At 39.7% G+C, this 18,872-nt stretch overlaps 1 protein-coding gene across 3 annotated transcripts in view; it reads left to right on the top strand.

Annotated features, from left to right (window-relative positions):
* The window catches only part of COL8A1 (collagen type VIII alpha 1 chain), a 153,124-nt gene extending 134,881 nt beyond the window's left edge, over positions 1-18,243 (top strand). For all 3 annotated transcript variants that reach the window (XM_058731631.1, XM_058731629.1, XM_058731630.1), the window contains 2 exons: positions 10,494-10,824; positions 13,587-18,243. In XM_058731631.1, the coding sequence (XP_058587614.1) occupies positions 10,497-10,824; positions 13,587-15,493 (2,235 nt within the window). In that variant the 5' untranslated portion in view covers positions 10,494-10,496 and the 3' untranslated portion in view covers positions 15,494-18,243. The remainder of the gene's footprint in view (positions 1-10,493; positions 10,825-13,586) is intronic.
* The last annotated feature ends 629 nt before the right edge of the window (positions 18,244-18,872 follow it).

Here is an 18,872-nt window from a genome sequence, read left to right as displayed (position 1 = left end):
GGAATTTTGTTTGTTTCACAGTTTCTTATAAAAATACCAAAATGAACAATCTATTGCTGTAATAGTCTGCTAATAAAAAGAAAATGCTAACACGGGAAGTTGGCTTGCTCACTTCATCTTCTGGATATACTGATAGAGAAGTACTAAGTGCCAATCAGAGTGGGGCACAAAAAAAAAAGATCTTCCCATGCTTTTCAGTCCTTCCTTGCCACCATCCTAGGAAAGTATTGGGAGAAACATCTATAGTGGTTAAGGGCTCTCTCTCCTGCTTCCAGGAAATGCCCATGCTGGCTAGGAACTGAGCACAGTGTTCTTTATATTTCAATCTTCTCAATTTTCAAAACTTTCACCAGAACTTTTAATTGTAAGAACAACCACTAACTCATTTGAGTTTCACCTGATCTCTCAATCTTTCTTGAGTAAGATGCTGACCGATAATGAAGCATCTAAAAGGTCAGAATTGCAGAAAAGGAGAAAAGGCAAGAGCTTCTAATATGACAGACTTCCTCAGAAAGTTGGAGTCCGTAAGCAAGCTATCTTCTCCTCTCTGTCTCTCCCTCCCACATCTAGAGGTTGCCCTAGAACCCTGACTTCTTAAACTTCAGGACCTAGATGAAGGCCATTCAGGGAACATGGTTACGTGCTCTTGTCTTTTTACCTAATTTGGTTTAAACTTTTTATTCTCTGTGACCTTAGATATTTTGGGAATGAGTATAATTTTATCACTTTATTCATTTGTTACTTACAAAGGACTACTTCAAACACAACTAGTGAGTTTTAACTGTCTGTGTGACAAGGATACTGCTGAATTCTGTTGGTTGAAATTCACTTGTAATCCTATTGGTCTGAATAAGAGTTCAGGGTGAGATAAAAGTGTTTACAGTAAGCAAATGTTCCATGAAATTTATATTTTACAGAACAGATTATGGCTATTTGCTCTAAATAAGTGATTTTACAACAACCAGTTCATTGGATTACATTAAATGAAACTTCTCCACACATTCTCCCTTGCAAAGGTCTAAAAACAGCTTTAGTTCACATTGTGTAACTTACATACATTGTATTAGTGAAGAGAAGGAGAAAGATGCTCTCCAGAGGACTTTCCAGTCCTTCTCTGGACACACCAGGAAATAATTGACCTTGCTACACGTCACCAGACCCATAGAACTGGGAGAACCTTACTCTTGGGATGCCCACATCAAAGCATACTTTACTATAGAACTGCCTTTAAATTTTGGATCTTTAATTTTTCTTACAAAATGAACATTATTCTTTCTAAAAAAACATGACTATGTCACTCACACCTATTCACTACCCACTTCTCCTTCCTTAGAGCCATACTCTGTATTCATTTGTCATTTCCCTGCCAGGAAGTTATACATCAATACTTGCTAAATGACTCTGAGGGAATTTTTGAGCTTACATATTATGAGAAGTTTTCTTTGAATCATTTGTAGCCACTTCTTAAAGATTTCTCTAAGTAAGCTTCAATTTTTATTTAATCTTTCAATATGATTTTAAAAATTATAAATGGCAAATTTTTTTGTCCCTAAACTTTGTTTTATTATTTAGGTTCTTCCTTTTGTTTCTGGTCAGGTGCAGCTTATTTCATCAGAGGAATACTTAGGGGGAGGGAGGAGCTATTCAAACTCTTCCTGTTCCATCTCCAGCCGTAAGAAGGAAGATGTGAGATTAATTTAACTTGATGACATCCAAAAGGCTTGAACATGTACATTCATGAAATGATGTATCTATGAAGTGTGGGTATGTTATTCATGTTCACAGCTACCATAGAATTTTAGAACTGGAGGGGACCTTTGAGTCACCTAGTCAATGTCCTCATTCTGCCAATGAGAAAACTGTTGCCTTGACAGGATAGGAGACCTGCTTAGGTCAGAACTAGAATTTAGGTGCTCTATGCTCTGACAACAATGATGTGTTCATGTTATGGGGAGAAATCAAAACAAAGCAAAAACAGGATTCCACTTTAGAACTTTCTCTTTTAAGGGTCCTTTCAAGTATTTTTTTTTTTGGGGGGGGAGTCCTCTCAAGTATTTGATAAACTATTTCACAGCGGACATGCTTCTATTTAGAGAGACAAAAGGAGCTAATTGTAGACCTCAAGTATGTGAACTATCATTTTAAGAAAAATATTCTCCAGATGTTTCCCACCTCCTTTGAGAATGGAAAAGGGGAAATGAGTTTAAAGTTCAGCAGGAAAGATCCAGATTAGATATTAAGAAATGTAGGTCTGTGAAATCCTGCAGTTGGTTACTGGAGAATATTGTGAAATCTCCTCTTTTGGAGAACTTGTGGAATGTGGGGGTTGGTCATTTGCTTCAGAGGGGTTATGTGGGTGGCCCATTTCTAGACCTGGGGACACAATCTAATTGAGATCTCAAGTTCTGTAGGACCCGTGAGGTCATGCTCTGCTGATAGCTATTAGTGAGGTTGTTTGCTGCTCTTGGTTATAGCAGATTCATCTGTGAAGCATATAATTTTCAAGCTGCTTTGTACCTATATCAGTCTTGGTAGATGTAAATAAGCAGATTGATTAAAACTAATGAGTGCTTATGATGATCTTGCCCACTGCCTTCATTGAAGTGATTGACCAACATCTGATAGGTTTTTTTCTTTGGGCTTCATCTCAGCATATTCACCTTGCCAGTGGCTATCTGACTTCATGAATGCCTCCCAGCTTGTGTCCCTAGTCCAAAAAGCAGAAAGTAAGGGATCCAGTCCAAGATCTCATCCTAAATAACAGAGAATTTCTTTTCTTTCAGCTAAAAAGGCAGCCTTGGTATTTGGAGGACAAGATGGAGAAAAGTGACAGTATAGTTAGATCTCTGCCTTGTAAAACAAAGTAGAAAGATTTGTTAGCTAATGTATTGGAGGTCAGCTCCTAAAAGTAATCAAAGAATAATTTAAAGATTTTAAGTTGGAATCTAACAGTCTTGAATTTCAGTAAAATAATCAATTTTTTTTTTTTTTTTTTTTTAATTTATTTTTGGGACAGAGAGAGACAGAGCATGAACGGGGGAGGGGCAGAGAGAGAGGGAGACACAGAATCGGAAACAGGCTCCAGGCTCCGAGCCATCGGCCCAGAGCCTGATGCGGGGCTCGAACTCACGGACCGCGAGATCGTGACCTGGCTGAAGTCGGACGCTTAACCGACTGCGCCACCCAGGCGCCCCTAAAATAATCAATTTTATAAATATAGGATGGGGAGATATCATTTGAGTTTAACATTAAATAAAACTTAGTAAGTAGATATAAGATTAATGATATAATGTATTTGAAGTATGTTCATGGTAGTGGCATAAAGTAAGTGCTCAAAAACATAGCTAATATTATTATAACTTTTATGTTCATTGCGTCTCCTTCCCCAACCATCCTCTAGTTCTGGTTTTCTCATATACAGTCACCAATTTTGCCCCTTGCCACCCTGGAGCATTGAACCATTCTTCCATCTAACTCCCTCAAAATCAGTTCTGACAAAAGAATTAGGTTTTCTTCAGAAGGATTAGGATTTCTTCCTCTCTAAGGAGATGAAAAAGGGGATTTACAATACATTCTATAACAAACTTAAAAAGCCCATCTGAAATGAGTTTTTTTCTTTTCTTGAGTGTTCCTCCACTGGAGGTCTCCTTTTCTGGGACTCTCCTCCATGCAGCAATCAACTCTGCTCACACTTAATCTCCTCCAGAATCCCCCAGAATTTCTCTATCCTCTGTGATTTAGAGTTGCTTCTCTTTTCCTTTAAACCCTAGGTGCCAGCCCATCCAAGCACAGAAGGCTCAATTTTTTTAGTAAAAGGGGTTTCAGAGAACATCATCTCCACAAATGATAACCATCTATTTCCTTACCTACCCTCTCCTGCTTGGTTTTTCTCCATGTTTTCCAAAACTGCCTATATTTATGTATTTGGCTATTTTTTTGTGTGTCCCCATCAAAGCATAATTCTCAAAATGCTAAAACCACAATCCTCATTCATAAGTGAACATGCCAAAGTTTTATTTAACATGGCGACAAAGTTGGTTTAAAACAAAATATTAAAAACTTGGGGCTTTAGGGGTGCCTGGGTGGCTCATTCAGTTAAGTGACTGACTTTGGCTCAGGTCATGATCTCACTGGGTTCAGGCCCCACATTGGGCTCTGTGCTGACAGCTCAGAGCCTGGAGCCTCCTTCAGATTCTGTGTCTCCTCTCTCTGACCCTTCCCCACACATGCTCTGTCTCTGTCTCTCTCTCTCTCTCTCAAATAAAAAAAAATTTTTTTTTAATTAAAAAAAAATAAACCTTGGGGTTTTTATTATAATGAGCTGATAGAAAAAAATCCTGAGTTACATACAGTTACATACAAAACTGGTAACATAGCAAAGAGCAATAAAACCATATCCTTTTCAACATAGTTGACTTATTATATCTGTAAAACTAATCAATTATGCAATAAAGTTACATATCCCTAGTTAGATGATCCTAAGGTAGTTTTATTTGCATCACAGTAAAAGATCATGTAACCATCTATCTTTTGCCTTATCCAATTTTGTGATATATTTTTAATGTCCACTTCCCACCTCCCGCTAAAAGTAAGCTACATGTACCCTGCCATATGAATCAAAAAAGGTGGTCTCTCCTACTAGCTGCTCCTACCAGGTAATAAAAATAACAATAGTTGTACAACTAGATAATAGGTTGCTTTATGAATGTTTCCATCATGATTAATATTCAAATAGGAAATATGAAGGCTTTCATATTTCAACTGGTGTAGGTAGGATTCTAAATGCAGAGTGAGGCTGAAATAGATATTTTCTAAAGCCCCATCAGCACTAAGAGTTTTGACTGTGAAGATCTATCTAGAAATAGATATTGAGAAAATGGAAAGAATATCACATAGTTGCCTTGTCCTCAGTTTACAATCATGTTGAAGTATAATGGACCAAACAAAAAACAAAAAACAAAAAAACAAAAAGCAACAGGAAAAAACATAAGGTTGATGAGCTGCATTTAACTTTGTGTTAAACTTTCAATAGGAAGAGGAAGATAATGATGGCTGAAAAGGTAGGGAAGACTGCAGAAGTAGGAATTGAGTTGGTCTAGAGGAATTGTCTAGGTGATATGAGCTGAGTTGTATCCACCAAAATTCCTGTGTTGAAGTCCTAATCCCTAGTACCTCCAAATGTGACTGTATTTGGAAGGGGTTTTTTAAAGAGGATATCAAGTTAAAATGAGGTCAGTAGGATAGGCCCTTATCTAACATGACTAGCATCCTTATAAAGGACACAAACACACAGAGGAAAGCCATGTGAAGACATAGAGAAAGGGTGGCCTCTACAAGCCAAGGAGAGAGGTCTCAGAAGAAACCCACTGTGCCAACATCTCAATCTCTAACTTCTGGTCTTCACGATTGGGAGAAAATAAGTTTCTGTTGGTTAAACCACTTGGTCTAAGATACTTGGTTATGGCAGCCCTAGCAAACTAATACAGTAGGGTTAAAATGTGGAGGATCAAAAAGAAGAAACCCTTAGAATAAAAAGAATACAATGAAGATGTGAAAATGAAGATAGACACAGATGAGTAAAGTTCTGAAACAATGGTTTACATTAGTGAAAGGCACCCATAACTACCAGTGTGATAAGAAAGACTGTGTGTGTGTGTGTGTGTGTGTGTGTGTGTGTATGTTGTGTCTTAAGAGAGACAAGTAAGCCTTTCAACTTTCACATCTCTATCCAAAATTTATTTCCCCAGAGATGTTTTGCCCACCACTCTTTCCAGAACAGTGTCTTCCACCCCAAGGCATTCTCAGGCTCTTCACCCTGCTTGCAGGCTCTTTGCCCTGCTTGGTTTTCTTCATGGTAGTCAAATCTGAAATTATAAAATTTATTTTTAACTTGTTTATTATTGCCTGCCTCCCACACTAGAAAGTGGGTTCAATAAGATCTAGAACCTCATTTGATTCACTCCTCTCTCCAGTACCCAGTTTGTAACATTTAGTAGGCACTCCTTAAATAACTATACTTAATGAATGAATTTCTCTGAGAAATGTAATCAGAAGAGAACCTTCTTTGAGAGGCATTGGAAAGCCAAGAAGACAATTCTGGTAAATATCACAGGAGTAGGATTCTGCCTGACTTTCCCTTGCTTCAGGGGTGATATATCTGAGGCCTTGAGAAACTATAGCTCCTGTGGGAGGGACTACCCAGGAGGAGATGGAAGAGGCTTGACCACCACCACCACCACCACCACTACCACACACACACATACACACACACACACACACACACACACACACACACACTTTCATGTGTTGTGTTAGCCTCATGTGAAAGGGAAAGTTGGATTTAGGGCAAGGACTGAAGGTTTAAATACTTAAACATTCTTTTGCACAGAAAACCAAAATCTCACGGGGATAAATACAAAGAGAAAATGCTGAGGAGCATTTAAAATAATATATATCACATTATTCTGTTATATACATCACAGGTCACATGAGGAAACTGAAATTCTCTGCAGCCCTTCCCAAATATAGGGAACCATTTAGAGCTATACAAAATGATTAGGATTGGCAACTCTGACACCAAAATGAATAACTGCCTTGGTTCAGCTGTTCTTTCCTTTTTTTTTTTTTTTTGCCCTTTTTTAACAAGTATATTTTAATGGCCATTATTGTTTTATTCATGTTAGGTTTATCATTACTGCAGTTAACCTCACATTTATTTTGGCTAGTATCTTTCTTTGAAACTCTTTGACATTTCAGTTGGTTTTGATTTGTCTTTTTGGTCACACTCCATTAATAATAACTTAAATTTGAATGGTGCTTTTCAGCTTACAAAAAAATTCCTACTATCATTTGTGCCCTCAAACAGCTCTGTGGGAGAGGCCAAGATTATAATTTATTTTTTATAGTTGCTGTTTTATAGGTAAGGAAACTGAGACCTAGTGAAGATAAGGCACTTACCCAAAGTCATAGACATGGGGAATGGTATAGCTACAACTCAACTTGGTCTTCTACAGGGCATGAAACCCATCACTAAGTTGGTCTGACTGGCAAAGATCCACTGTCTGCACACATTATATACGTTGATGTTCACGTATACTTGTGCACACGTGCACACACACGAACACACACGTACCAGTTATCAAGTATAAATCTAAGAAAACATCAACTAGAATTCACAACATTATTGTATCTTGCGTCCTCGGCGGGGGTGGGGGTAAAAGAAAAAGGGGGGGGGCAAGAGAATCCATTACCACCATTTTTTTCCCAGTAGAAATTCCAAGGCTCCTTCCTCCCACCAGGTGTTTGTATAGTGTTACACAAATCTGATGTTCTTTTGAGTGATTTGGGGAGAACCACCGCACCACTTTGACCACCAAAACTATCCTCAGGGACAAGAGGGAAATCAGTAAGGGTAAGTCAAGCGGTAAATTCTAACCAGGGCCCCTACATAAATATTCAAGTTAAAACTGAACAAAGTTTATTTAAAAAAAGAGCCAGAGAAATGGCAGATGGCAGACCTAAGGAGGTGGTTTTCAGGAGAGAAAGGCCAATACTACAAGAGGAAATAATTGTAGTAAAGTAGGATCCCACTGGGCCTTTGGTATTCAACTGGTCTTCTTCCAGGCATTTTGCTTCCTTCCAGTTTTCCAATGTTTCGTTAGATTGTCCTGGTTTAAAAATTATTAAGTATAATCCAACACATTCACTGAATTGATGGAAGGGTGAAGGGCCAAGTATGCTAGCTTATTATTAAAGACATCACCACAAGTTTAGGGTTTAGTAATTAAATTCATTCATCCCCAAAGATAGAATTCAGTCTCAGCTCATACATTACCAGGTATTACCATGTATTTCTGGTATAGATTAATACTTCCAGCTCTCTGGTGACTCCCTTAAACCCTGAATGTTAAGGACTCTAGAGAACAATTGAGTCTTATTTTTAACAAATAAAGAACTTGAAGAGATCTGTTCAGATACACAAAACTGAGAAATAAGGTCTTAAGCTCTGGTCTTCTGAGTGAACAAAGTAAGGAATGGTGGTTTGTATAGTACGTTGTAATTTGTGTCTTAAAGGAATATGTATTATATGTGCATATTCTTAGAATACCTCTGGAAACATATGAGGAAAATGGGAAAAGTTGTTGCTTCAAGGGGAAAGGATTAAAGATACTGGAGAACAGAAGAGGATGGGAAATTCATTTTTTTCTGCTGTCAATCCCTACTAAAAAAAGTATAAGCTCTGTGGGGGCAGGGCCCATTGACCATATTATATTTATCTTTATAATCCCTAGCTGGGTCTAGCATTGTGTTTGATGAGTAGTTAATAAATTATCATTGAGTACTTACAACAGATGTTCTTTTCCCATCTAAGATAAAAATGGACCATAGGGGCACGTGGGTGGCTCAGTTAAGTGTCCCAACTCCTGATTTTGGCTCAGGTAATGATCTCACAGTGTGTGTGATCCCACATCAGGCTCTGAGCTGAGATTCTCTCTCCCTCTCTGCCACTCCCGTTCATGCGCGTGCTCTCTCTCTCTCTCAAAATAAATAAACTTAAAAAAAAAATAAATACAATGGACTATTGAGTATAAATCAATACCAATTTTGTGGCTCTTTCCAAATGGTTTATAATAATCCTTCTTAGACAGAAAATAACAGCATTCTATCTTCTCCCATTTACCAGCACATGTACTATGTAGAATACACTTGAATTAAATAGTTCTTGAGACTATTCTGATTTATGAAATGGAGAAAGTTTTAAAAATCATTTTACTGACAGATGTTTTGGGGAAAATATGGTTAGCATATTTAGAAAAATTATAAAGCAGTGAATTTTGTGGTAGAGATTCCATTAAATATTTTCTTAGGTGCTTTTTATTAACCAATTCTCCTGTAGCCTGTTCACACTCTTGGCATCCCTCTTGAATAGGATGTCGCAAAGTCAACACATATTTTCTAAGTGGAAAACTGTGATCCAGAATTAAGGCAGAAGCAAAGAAAACAAACTCACAGGAGATTGGAAATTAAATTATTTAGAGATAGTTTATTCAAAGTTCTTCAGAATATTCTGACATTAAAAATTGTGAGAACCTTGCCACTTCTTTCTCCAGCATAATGATGACACTCCACTTAGGATTCAGATTTTCAAGTCCTTTAATAACGTGTGGGGAGCACCTTATTATGTCCTGTCAGTACCAGGGAGAACAGACTTCAGTGTGTACCACAGTTGTCCTCTAGTGGGCTTTTGTGAGCACTGCAGTTCCCTGGGCTTCTGGGTCTTCAGCCCTGGGCATTTCCAGAGGTCTTTTTGAGTTGGTTTTTATAAACCTATAAGCCCCATTTGCATTTATTCTGTTAAATGTCAAATTGCAAAGGGTACTATTAAAGGGCTCGTACAGTTTAAGGGCTTGTACAGTTTATTCATGTGAGTAGTTACACAACCCTATTTTATGCAACTAATTTGCTTTGTAAACTCCTTTCCTTCATAATAGTACAAGATAAACTTCAATGGACTCCCGGTCCAAATGAGCAGATTCTAAACTAATGACTTTACGGTATTTAAATATCACAATGGCATTTTGGGACTGTCATATTGTACCTTCTTTCCAATTCAGAAGACTTCTGTGGTTTGCATTGTTGTTGTCTGCTTGCTCTTCAACTTTTACATTTATTTGTGACCACACCAAAGCAGCTAAAGGCAGATGAAAAATCTCAGTCCCTGGCATAAAGCCTATCAATTACTTACCATTTCCACTTAGAATGGAATTTTGGCACATACTAACAAAGCCTGACTGGCCACCAAGTTTGCCTCCTTTTGGACAACCTACTCAATCCATTAGGATTAAGTTTAGTGCAAATGTGATACTCAAAAGAATAATGATTTAAAGAAGAGGATAAACCTTTAGCTCTTCCTTGTGTAAACAAATTCTAAATTTAAGGATTAATATGGGACCTTCTTGTTCAGCCAAGGCTGAGGTCTGTTCTAGCTTGTTGCTCCACCATGCTCAGTGCACGGATTTCACTTCTGGTCCCGGATGTCTGCTCTGCTTCCAGGCAAATGTATCCACATTTCAGCCAGCAGGAAGGAGGAAGAGGGACAGGGCCACTCTCTTTCAGGGTCCTTCCTGGAATTTGTACCCATTACAACCACATCCATTTGTCACATGGCCACACTTGGCTGAAATGTCTTTATTCTGGGCTGTTTTGTTCCAGCTAAAAATCAAGGGTTCCAATACCATGGAAGAAGGCAGAATTGATATTTCCCCATAGTTTATAATCCCACCAATTGCCTTCATTTGACAGTTCCTACTCTTTTCTGTTTTTTGCTTGTTTTCTCCTGAAAAGGCACCATCTTCTTCCTTTTCATTCATCTTCCACTGGTGATGTTCTGCTGATAAAGACTGTTTCCTTCTTCTCCCCCTTCTTTCTCTAAATAGACATGTCTAGTGGCCTGTAAGGCTTTCACCATGTTGGTGCATTCCTTCCTTCCACAGGTGATGGCTGTGCCACCTGGCCCTCTGCAGCTGCTGGGAGTGCTGCTTACCATTTCCCTGGGCTCCATCAGGCTCATTCAGGCTGGTGCTTACTATGGGATCAAGCCGCTGCCACCACAAATTCCTCCTCAGATCCCACCACAAATTCCACAATACCAGCCTCTGGGCCAGCAAGTACCTCACATGCCTTTGGGCAAAGATGGCCTTACCATGGGCAAGGAGCTGCCCCACATGCAGTATGGCAAAGAATATCCACATCTACCCCAATATATGAAGGAAATTCAGCCAGTGCCAAGAATGGGCAAGGAAGCAGCACCTAAGAAAGGCAAAGGTAACATCACATTCCTGTGCTGTTATGAAATGGCAGCTTTCCAAAATCCTCAGCTATGAGATCAGGGGAAAAGCTACATTTTATAAATTTTTATTCTTGAATGTATTACTGATATTCATTAAGTGTTCACTGTGTTCTAAACTCTATCCTCAAAAAGTTCAAGACCTAAAAATACAGACAAAATTAGTTTTCTGTTGTGCTTTATTTTAATAGCATTAAATGGCACAAAACACATTTAATAACAAATAATTTATTCTCTTACTCATTATCTGTTCAAACATTTGGCAACTATTTCATGAGCATCTATTTTTGTGTCAGACTCTGGGCCAGATGCTGGGGGGATTAAAGCAATGGGGGAAAAAAAAGGTGACAAGTCAGTCTCATGAATTGGGACACCAATGTTGTAAGGGCCTATTGTGTTAAAAATATATATATATTTGAAAGCATTTTGTGATCTAGGAGCTGGATAAATGTCACTGTTTTTAAGAGTGCTTGAATTAAGCTACTACACCTGTTAATAAACTGATAAAAGGAGACTATAAAAGGTAAGGACTGCATGACAGATGAACATTTTTCCCATTGCTTTCCAGCCATATTCATTAGTTATTCAGCACCTACAACATGCTTAGCACTGCGAGAGACACTTTCTTAAAACTTCAGTTGTTTTATCTGGATTCTGAGGAAACCTAGCATTTATAGGAAAGGAACTGCATCGGCATAGCAATTCCCTTTGAGAAAGTGGAGGCCATTCCTACTGGTCCCTGCAAAAGCAGGAAGCTCTACTTCTGGGGTACGACTGGATTTGGTGCTAAGAGGCCTAGAGGCCAGAAATGAGAGACCTGAAAATAATATAATATTGTACGTCAACTATACCTCAATGAAAAAAAAAAAAAAAAAAACCTCTCTGAAACTACTTTTCTTCATCTGTAAAGTTAAGATTTGTTGAGAAAAATCAGTGGCATAAGGTAAGTAAAATGCTAAGTAAATACTAAAGCAACATAGAAACTTCTGACTTGCTACAGCTGGTCATTCAAGAAACTCTAGGTAAGAAGAGTATGTTCAGGCACTGTGCTAGACATCAAGGATTCCTGATGAGTAAGACATGACCCTGTCCCAGAAGTTCTTGATACAGTAGCTACACACTGCTTGGAAATAATATGTCTTAATAGCACTAGAATATCTACCTAGCATAACAGAAGCATTCCCAATTTTCTTCTCTTTAGGAGCTGATAGCCCACTTAAGGGATTATCAGGATTGTTTTTCTTCCTTTCTTGAGTGGCCTGCCTGGATTGTGGCACTTCCTGTTCTTATTCTGATGGGTACCAGATTGCAATTGGGGAATTTGCTAAGAATATAAGTTCTATGGTTCTATTTTGTTCCCTGACAGTAGCTCAGTGAAAAATATGATGGTCAGGATTAAGATATGACTATTTGTTAAAATAAAACTTTGAGGCCATAAATTTCATTTCTTTGTGTTTCATTTCAGTAGCATAGAAGATCCAGAGTTGTATTGCCGTGTAAGGCACAGCATAATCATCCTAACAAACATGTGCTTTGTATTTTGATAACAATCTGAGAAAGCATAACATCTTTCATTATCTATTATCTAATCTTGTAGTGTGGCTATATTATCCTTGCTGCAGAGAGGCAAGCAGAAACAGTGAAGGCTTAAGTGGCCCAGTCCAGATCTCATTTCAAGTCCAAGAAGAGCTTCCTGCCCCTAATCCCAGCTCAATTCCTTCTCCACACTGCTTGTCAGCCTAAAGTACCTTACTTCTCCTGTTTGAAACCTAATTTGCAAATGAGGAATAATTTATTAAAGAATCCATATTTGAGGCTCAGGAAATCCTATAGCACATTAAAGGAATTAAGCAAATGTATTTGGCTCTAGAGACAGACGTGGAAGATGTTATTAAACCACATACAAGATAAAATGCTTCTATTCTTCCCTGAATCCACAAGATAATTACTTTCATTAAACACATCTACTGCTTTTCAGCACAAGAGGAAATATTATTTAGCCACAAAATATGTATTTAATATATAAGATACATTAAAATATTATTTAGCCAAAAATATTAATAGGAAATATTTTTTAGCATAAAATATATATTTAAATATATATTAAATACATATAAATATAATTATATATAAATAAGTATATAAATATAAATATATTAATATCTATTTAATATATAAAATGTATTAAAAAATCAAGGACATGGAAAATACATTAGGTAGAATAAAAAAAATAAAAACGCCAACACTGTTTAACACATACACACACCTAGAATACATGAGATGAAAATACATATAAATGTCAAGTGATTATCTCTTGAGTAGTGGGCTTATAGGCAACTTTGATTTTTCTTCATCCTTCTTTGAATTTTCCAAAATCTTCATAGCAAACACACCATCTCAAAACTTTGGAGTTTTGTACTTGGAAAAATGTTTCCTCATTACTTTTTAGCTTTTTTATATAACCAATGCTGATAAAAGCAGCTACAGATATCAGTTCTCAACAGTATTTCAAACATGACAAAACAGTTATCAGCCTGATTGTCCTTTAAGTACGGATAACACAGTCCTGGAAGACGAGCACATTATTCCTAGTCTTTCCTTTCAGTAAGTAATAGGCTAAGGTGTCAAAATTAAATAATGATTGTCGTGACTTCCTTAAGTAAGGAATAATAAATATTAATTTTTCTTTCTCTTTTTTTTTCCCTCCTTGCCCCCACTCCCATCCCCTCTCCCCCAATAGAAATACCATTAGCAAGTTTACGAGGGGAGCAAGGTCCGCGTGGAGAGCCTGGCCCAAGAGGACCACCTGGGCCCCCTGGCTTACCAGGTCATGGGATACCTGGAACCAAAGGAAAGCCAGGGCCACAGGGATATCCAGGAATTGGAAAACCAGGTATGCCCGGAATGCCAGGAAAGCCAGGAGCCATGGGAATGCCGGGAGCAAAAGGTGAAATTGGACCCAAAGGGGAGATCGGGCCTATGGGGATCCCAGGACCACAAGGACCTCCAGGGCCCCATGGACTTCCTGGCATTGGAAAACCAGGTGGGCCAGGGTTACCAGGGCAACCAGGTGCAAAGGGTGAGCGAGGACCCAAAGGACCACCAGGACCTCCAGGCCTTCAGGGTCCTAAAGGAGAGAAGGGCTTCGGGATGCCAGGTCTGCCAGGACTGAAGGGTCCTCCAGGGATGCATGGCCCTCCTGGCCCTGTTGGACTTCCAGGAGTCGGCAAACCAGGAGTTACAGGCTTCCCTGGGCCCCAGGGCCCCCTGGGAAAGCCAGGTCCTCCAGGTGAACCTGGTCCACAAGGCCCTATTGGAGTCCCAGGAGTTCAAGGGCCTCCTGGGATGCCTGGAGTTGGGAAACCAGGCCAGGATGGGATCCCTGGCCAGCCAGGATTTCCAGGCGGGAAAGGGGAACAAGGACTGCCAGGGCTGCCAGGACCCCCAGGCATTCCAGGGATTGGGAAACCTGGTTTCCCAGGACCCAAAGGTGACAAGGGCATAGGGGGTCTGCCTGGGGCTCTGGGACCAAGAGGGGAGAAAGGACCAGTAGGAGCCCCAGGAATGGGGGGTCCCCCAGGAGAGCCAGGCCTGCCTGGAATCCCAGGTCCTATGGGCCCTCCAGGTGCTATTGGTTTTCCCGGACCCAAAGGAGAAGGTGGGGTTGTAGGGCCACAGGGGCCACCAGGTCCCAAGGGTGAGCCAGGGCTTCAAGGCTTCCCAGGAAAGCCAGGTTTTCTTGGTGAAGTAGGGCCCCCTGGCATGAGGGGTTTGCCAGGTCCCATAGGGCCCAAGGGGGAAGCTGGACTCAAAGGTTTACCGGGGCTCCCTGGTGCTCCCGGGCTGCTTGGACCAAAGGGAGAGCCAGGAATCCCAGGAGATCAGGGTTTACAGGGTCCTCCAGGCATCCCAGGGATTGCGGGCCCCAGTGGGCCCATTGGACCACCTGGAATGCCAGGCCCCAAAGGAGAACCGGGCATCCCAGGGCCCCCTGGGTTCCCTGGAGTAGGGAAGCCTGGAGTAGCAGGACTTCATGGCCCCCCAGGGAAGCCTGGTGCCCTTGGTCCTCAAGGGCAGCCGGGCCTTCCAGGGCCCCCAGGCCCTCCAGGACCCCCAGGTCCCCCAGCTGTGATGCCCCCTACACCACCACCCCATGGAGAGTATCTGCCAGACATGGGGCTGGGAATTGATGGAGTGAAACCCCCCCATGCCTATGGGGCTAAGAAAGGCAAGAATGGAGGGCCAGCCTACGAGATGCCTGCCTTTACAGCTGAGCTGACTGCACCCTTCCCACCTGTGGGGGCCCCGGTGAAGTTTGACAAACTGCTCTATAATGGCAGACAGAACTACAACCCACAGACGGGCATCTTCACCTGCGAGGTCCCTGGGGTCTACTACTTTGCATACCATGTTCACTGCAAGGGGGGCAACGTGTGGGTTGCTCTGTTCAAGAACAATGAGCCCATGATGTACACGTATGATGAGTACAAAAAGGGCTTTCTGGACCAGGCATCTGGGAGTGCGGTGCTGCTGCTCAGGCCCGGAGACCGAGTGTTCCTCCAGATGCCCTCAGAACAGGCCGCAGGACTGTATGCTGGGCAGTACGTCCATTCCTCCTTTTCAGGATATTTATTGTATCCCATGTAAAAAAGAAAAGAAAGAGAGATTTAATAGAAGAAAAGAAAATGATGCACCGAAAAAATCCAAATGAAAAATGTAATTGCTTCAAAACATTTATATAGTTGGAAAGTTATATTTCAGTGAAAATTTGAACCATCGTGTACAAATAAAAACTAAGATGCATGTTTAATGCTCTGCACAGCAGCCTATAATTGAAAATGATGGGATAGATTTATGTATCAAGTACTGACACTTGTGTTGTACCCACTGGAATCATATTAGCTGTTGTATTGTTATATGCTTCCATAACCTGCTTATTCAGATCATTCAGAATATTTCAGTATGAAAGATCATAGCTAATGAAAGTCATTTGCTCATACTGTTTAAAGATTTATCAACATGGCTTAAAGAAATGTCATTGATAACAATTACATACCGTATTTACTTGCATAATTTCCTCTGTATTTGTGCAGATATTTTGCCATGGAATGTGGGTGAGGGGTTCTGCTGTGTTACAGCCCCAGCGGGAGGGAATAAGGGGGGACCAGTAGGGTTTTAGTCCAAGGGATATTTCCCTCCTGTCAGAGGCTGTATCTTTTCTCAGCACGAGTCCTACTCAGAATTGTCTATCTTGTCTCTCTAAAAGAACAAGTGAACCAATCGACCACCGTGTAATTTACTCAGTGCCTCCTCTGTGCCTTGCACTGGATGAGACGTTTGAGGGACATGAGACAGTGCCACGAAAGAAGCTAAACAACCAGCTGGGAGACAGGGGCAGTAGTTAATTCACTTCTTTCTCAAGGGTTCTTTTTGTTTTATTTTCTGTAATTTTTTTTTCTTTTTTCTTCCCTCCATGTAATTTCCACTATGATCCAACCAACATAAGCACGTGGAAGTCATAAGAAAAAAATAATAACTTTCCAGTTTTGTGGAATGTTCATTATCATCAGCAGTTTTCAATTGCTTACATGCCTATAAAAATCCCCCTTCCTTGCCTATCCATACAAATGACTACAATGAGGTTTCACCCATGAAGGAGCTTTAAGTGTTTCTCAGTAGCTGTTGAATTTTGAAGAAATTTCCCAGTGTTGTATATATGCAAATTGGTATGTCTGAGGTTCCAAAATCAATTTCCAAAACCCAAGTCATTTTTTACTTGGGGAGGAAAAGAAGTTTCAGAATTCCATAGGAAAATAATTTTTTTGAAAAATTATTTCTCAAGTTTTAAACTAAAAAAATGGATGTAGTATTTTCTACTGTAGATACTAGGAGGAAAAGGAAAGTCGTAGGCAAAGAACTGTTTCTTTAGAAGCAACCTGAGGAAGAGCTATCTGAAATGTCAAACGGCAAATAAGAGCCCATGCTTCTTTTTCACCTCATACTCAGCACAAGTCAAGGGTCAATACAAGTTTAAAGAGAAAAATAAATGTCTTTCCAGGTTTTCACTTAGGTACATATTAACTGCTTCGGGCATTCAAATCTGGTCTCAAAATGCAGACAAAATATTTCAGTCAGCTATGAGTCTGCCGCTGACACTATAAGGAATTGGGGATATAATGTGGGGTTATAGTGGTGGACTCTTGTATCTCTTCCTCAAAATTAAAAGTGAGAAGTTGAGGGGAAAGGTACAGATGGAAAAATACACAAATAAATACGGTATAAACACACATGGAAATGTGTCTATGTCAAATCTGAATCATTTTAACCATCAAGAAAATCCTCCCCAACCTAATAGGTGTCTTTTCCCTTATATGGTAAACGAGCACCATTTCTTCTCAATTTCTTAAAAAGAGAAATGAGTTCATTACCAGAGGGTTTCTTATTCACTGCTAATTATATGACAAACTTTTCCCATCAAAAGATATCCAACCCAACTTTCATTTTCAAAGCAGACAGCGTTTCTATGGCCAAATACCCTTCAGGTTGGTCTTGAGGATGCTGGTTTTGGACTGATGACTATGGAGGCAATAAGGACCCACTGGGCTCCTTCAGCTAAACAGATGCATTGAAATGGCTTGGAAGCAAGTCAAATCAGCTGATCTGTAAATCCGTATTTATCTGTACATGTATGGGCTTTTTCTTTCCACCAAGTAAGAAAGTACCTCTTTAGGTAAAACCAAATTTCACATTTTAAAATACCTTCCAACTTATTTATTGGTTGTTACTCAATTGCATATATATATATATTATATATACATATATATAATATATATATATGAAATGTGTGTGAGTGTGTATATCATCAGGCATATGCTTCTAACTTTTAGATAGGGGAGGAGCAAAATTTATGCCAAATACTGTGTATTCTACAATGGTGCTAATCTCAGAACTAAATGAATTACTCCATTTAATTTAAAAAAGAGTTTTAAATAATTATCGTGTGTGTCTGTGTTTCCCTTTTAAGTGTTGCACATCCTGTTAACACATTAGTGTAAAAGCAGATGAAACAAACAACCACATGTTCGAAAATCTAGGGATAGAGCTATAATCCCTATTTAATTCAAATTCAACCAGAACTTTTCCATGTGAAATGAACAAAATTGGCATTGTTATTTAAACACAGAGTTTTAATGCAGTATGACATCCCACAGAGGAAAAGAATGTCTGTAGTGGGTGACAGTTCTCAAATATTTTGCAGAACACCATGAAAGGTGAATAGACTGGTAACTTTTTTGAGTTTCCATGATAGATTTGAGACTTGTCAATAGCAAATCAATTTTGTATTTAAATTTTTGTACTGATTTGAAAAAAAGACTTATTAAATATCTTTAAAAGTATGTTTCTCATCTTGTTCATATCACTCAGCTGACACTGAACCTCATAATTTTTTTTATCTCCCATGTACTAATGAGCTGCTGAAACAGAGACCTAAATCATAGCTTAAACAAGACAATTATTTCTCTTTGACACAACAGGTCTGAGCATCAGCAGTCCAGTGCTCATGTAGTAGCTCCAGTCAGGGCCCCAGATTCTTTCTATCTTTCTGCTTTTCCACCCTAAAGTTGTTGCCCTCATTCTCAAGGTCCAGGACAGGTAACTATCACAGCCACATTCCAGGCAGTGGAAAGGTGAAAACATCAGGAACGGGAGAGCATGCTCCCTAATTGCTTACATTACTCCCTCCCACATCCTATTGCTCTGAATTTAGTCACATTGCCCAAAGCTGCCAAGAGAGTGTGGGAAATTGAATATTTATTCAGGGTAACCACATGCCCAGCTGAAAATCAGGGATTCTCTTAACATGGAAGAAGGGAGAACAGATATTAGGGGACAATGAATGAGCTGCTGCATCTATCACCTCCATCATAAAAGGAAAAAAAAAAAACCTGCCACAAACCTCTCTTCCCCCGCAAGAAACCAATCCTCAAATACTCTATTCTATTTTAGCCAGCCACACTAGAGCCGA

This window comes from Neofelis nebulosa, chromosome 5 (assembly GCF_028018385.1).
Source record: "Neofelis nebulosa isolate mNeoNeb1 chromosome 5, mNeoNeb1.pri, whole genome shotgun sequence".
In the NCBI taxonomy this organism is placed as follows: domain Eukaryota; kingdom Metazoa; phylum Chordata; class Mammalia; order Carnivora; family Felidae; genus Neofelis; species Neofelis nebulosa.
This window is presented reverse-complemented; position numbering and strand designations above follow the sequence as displayed.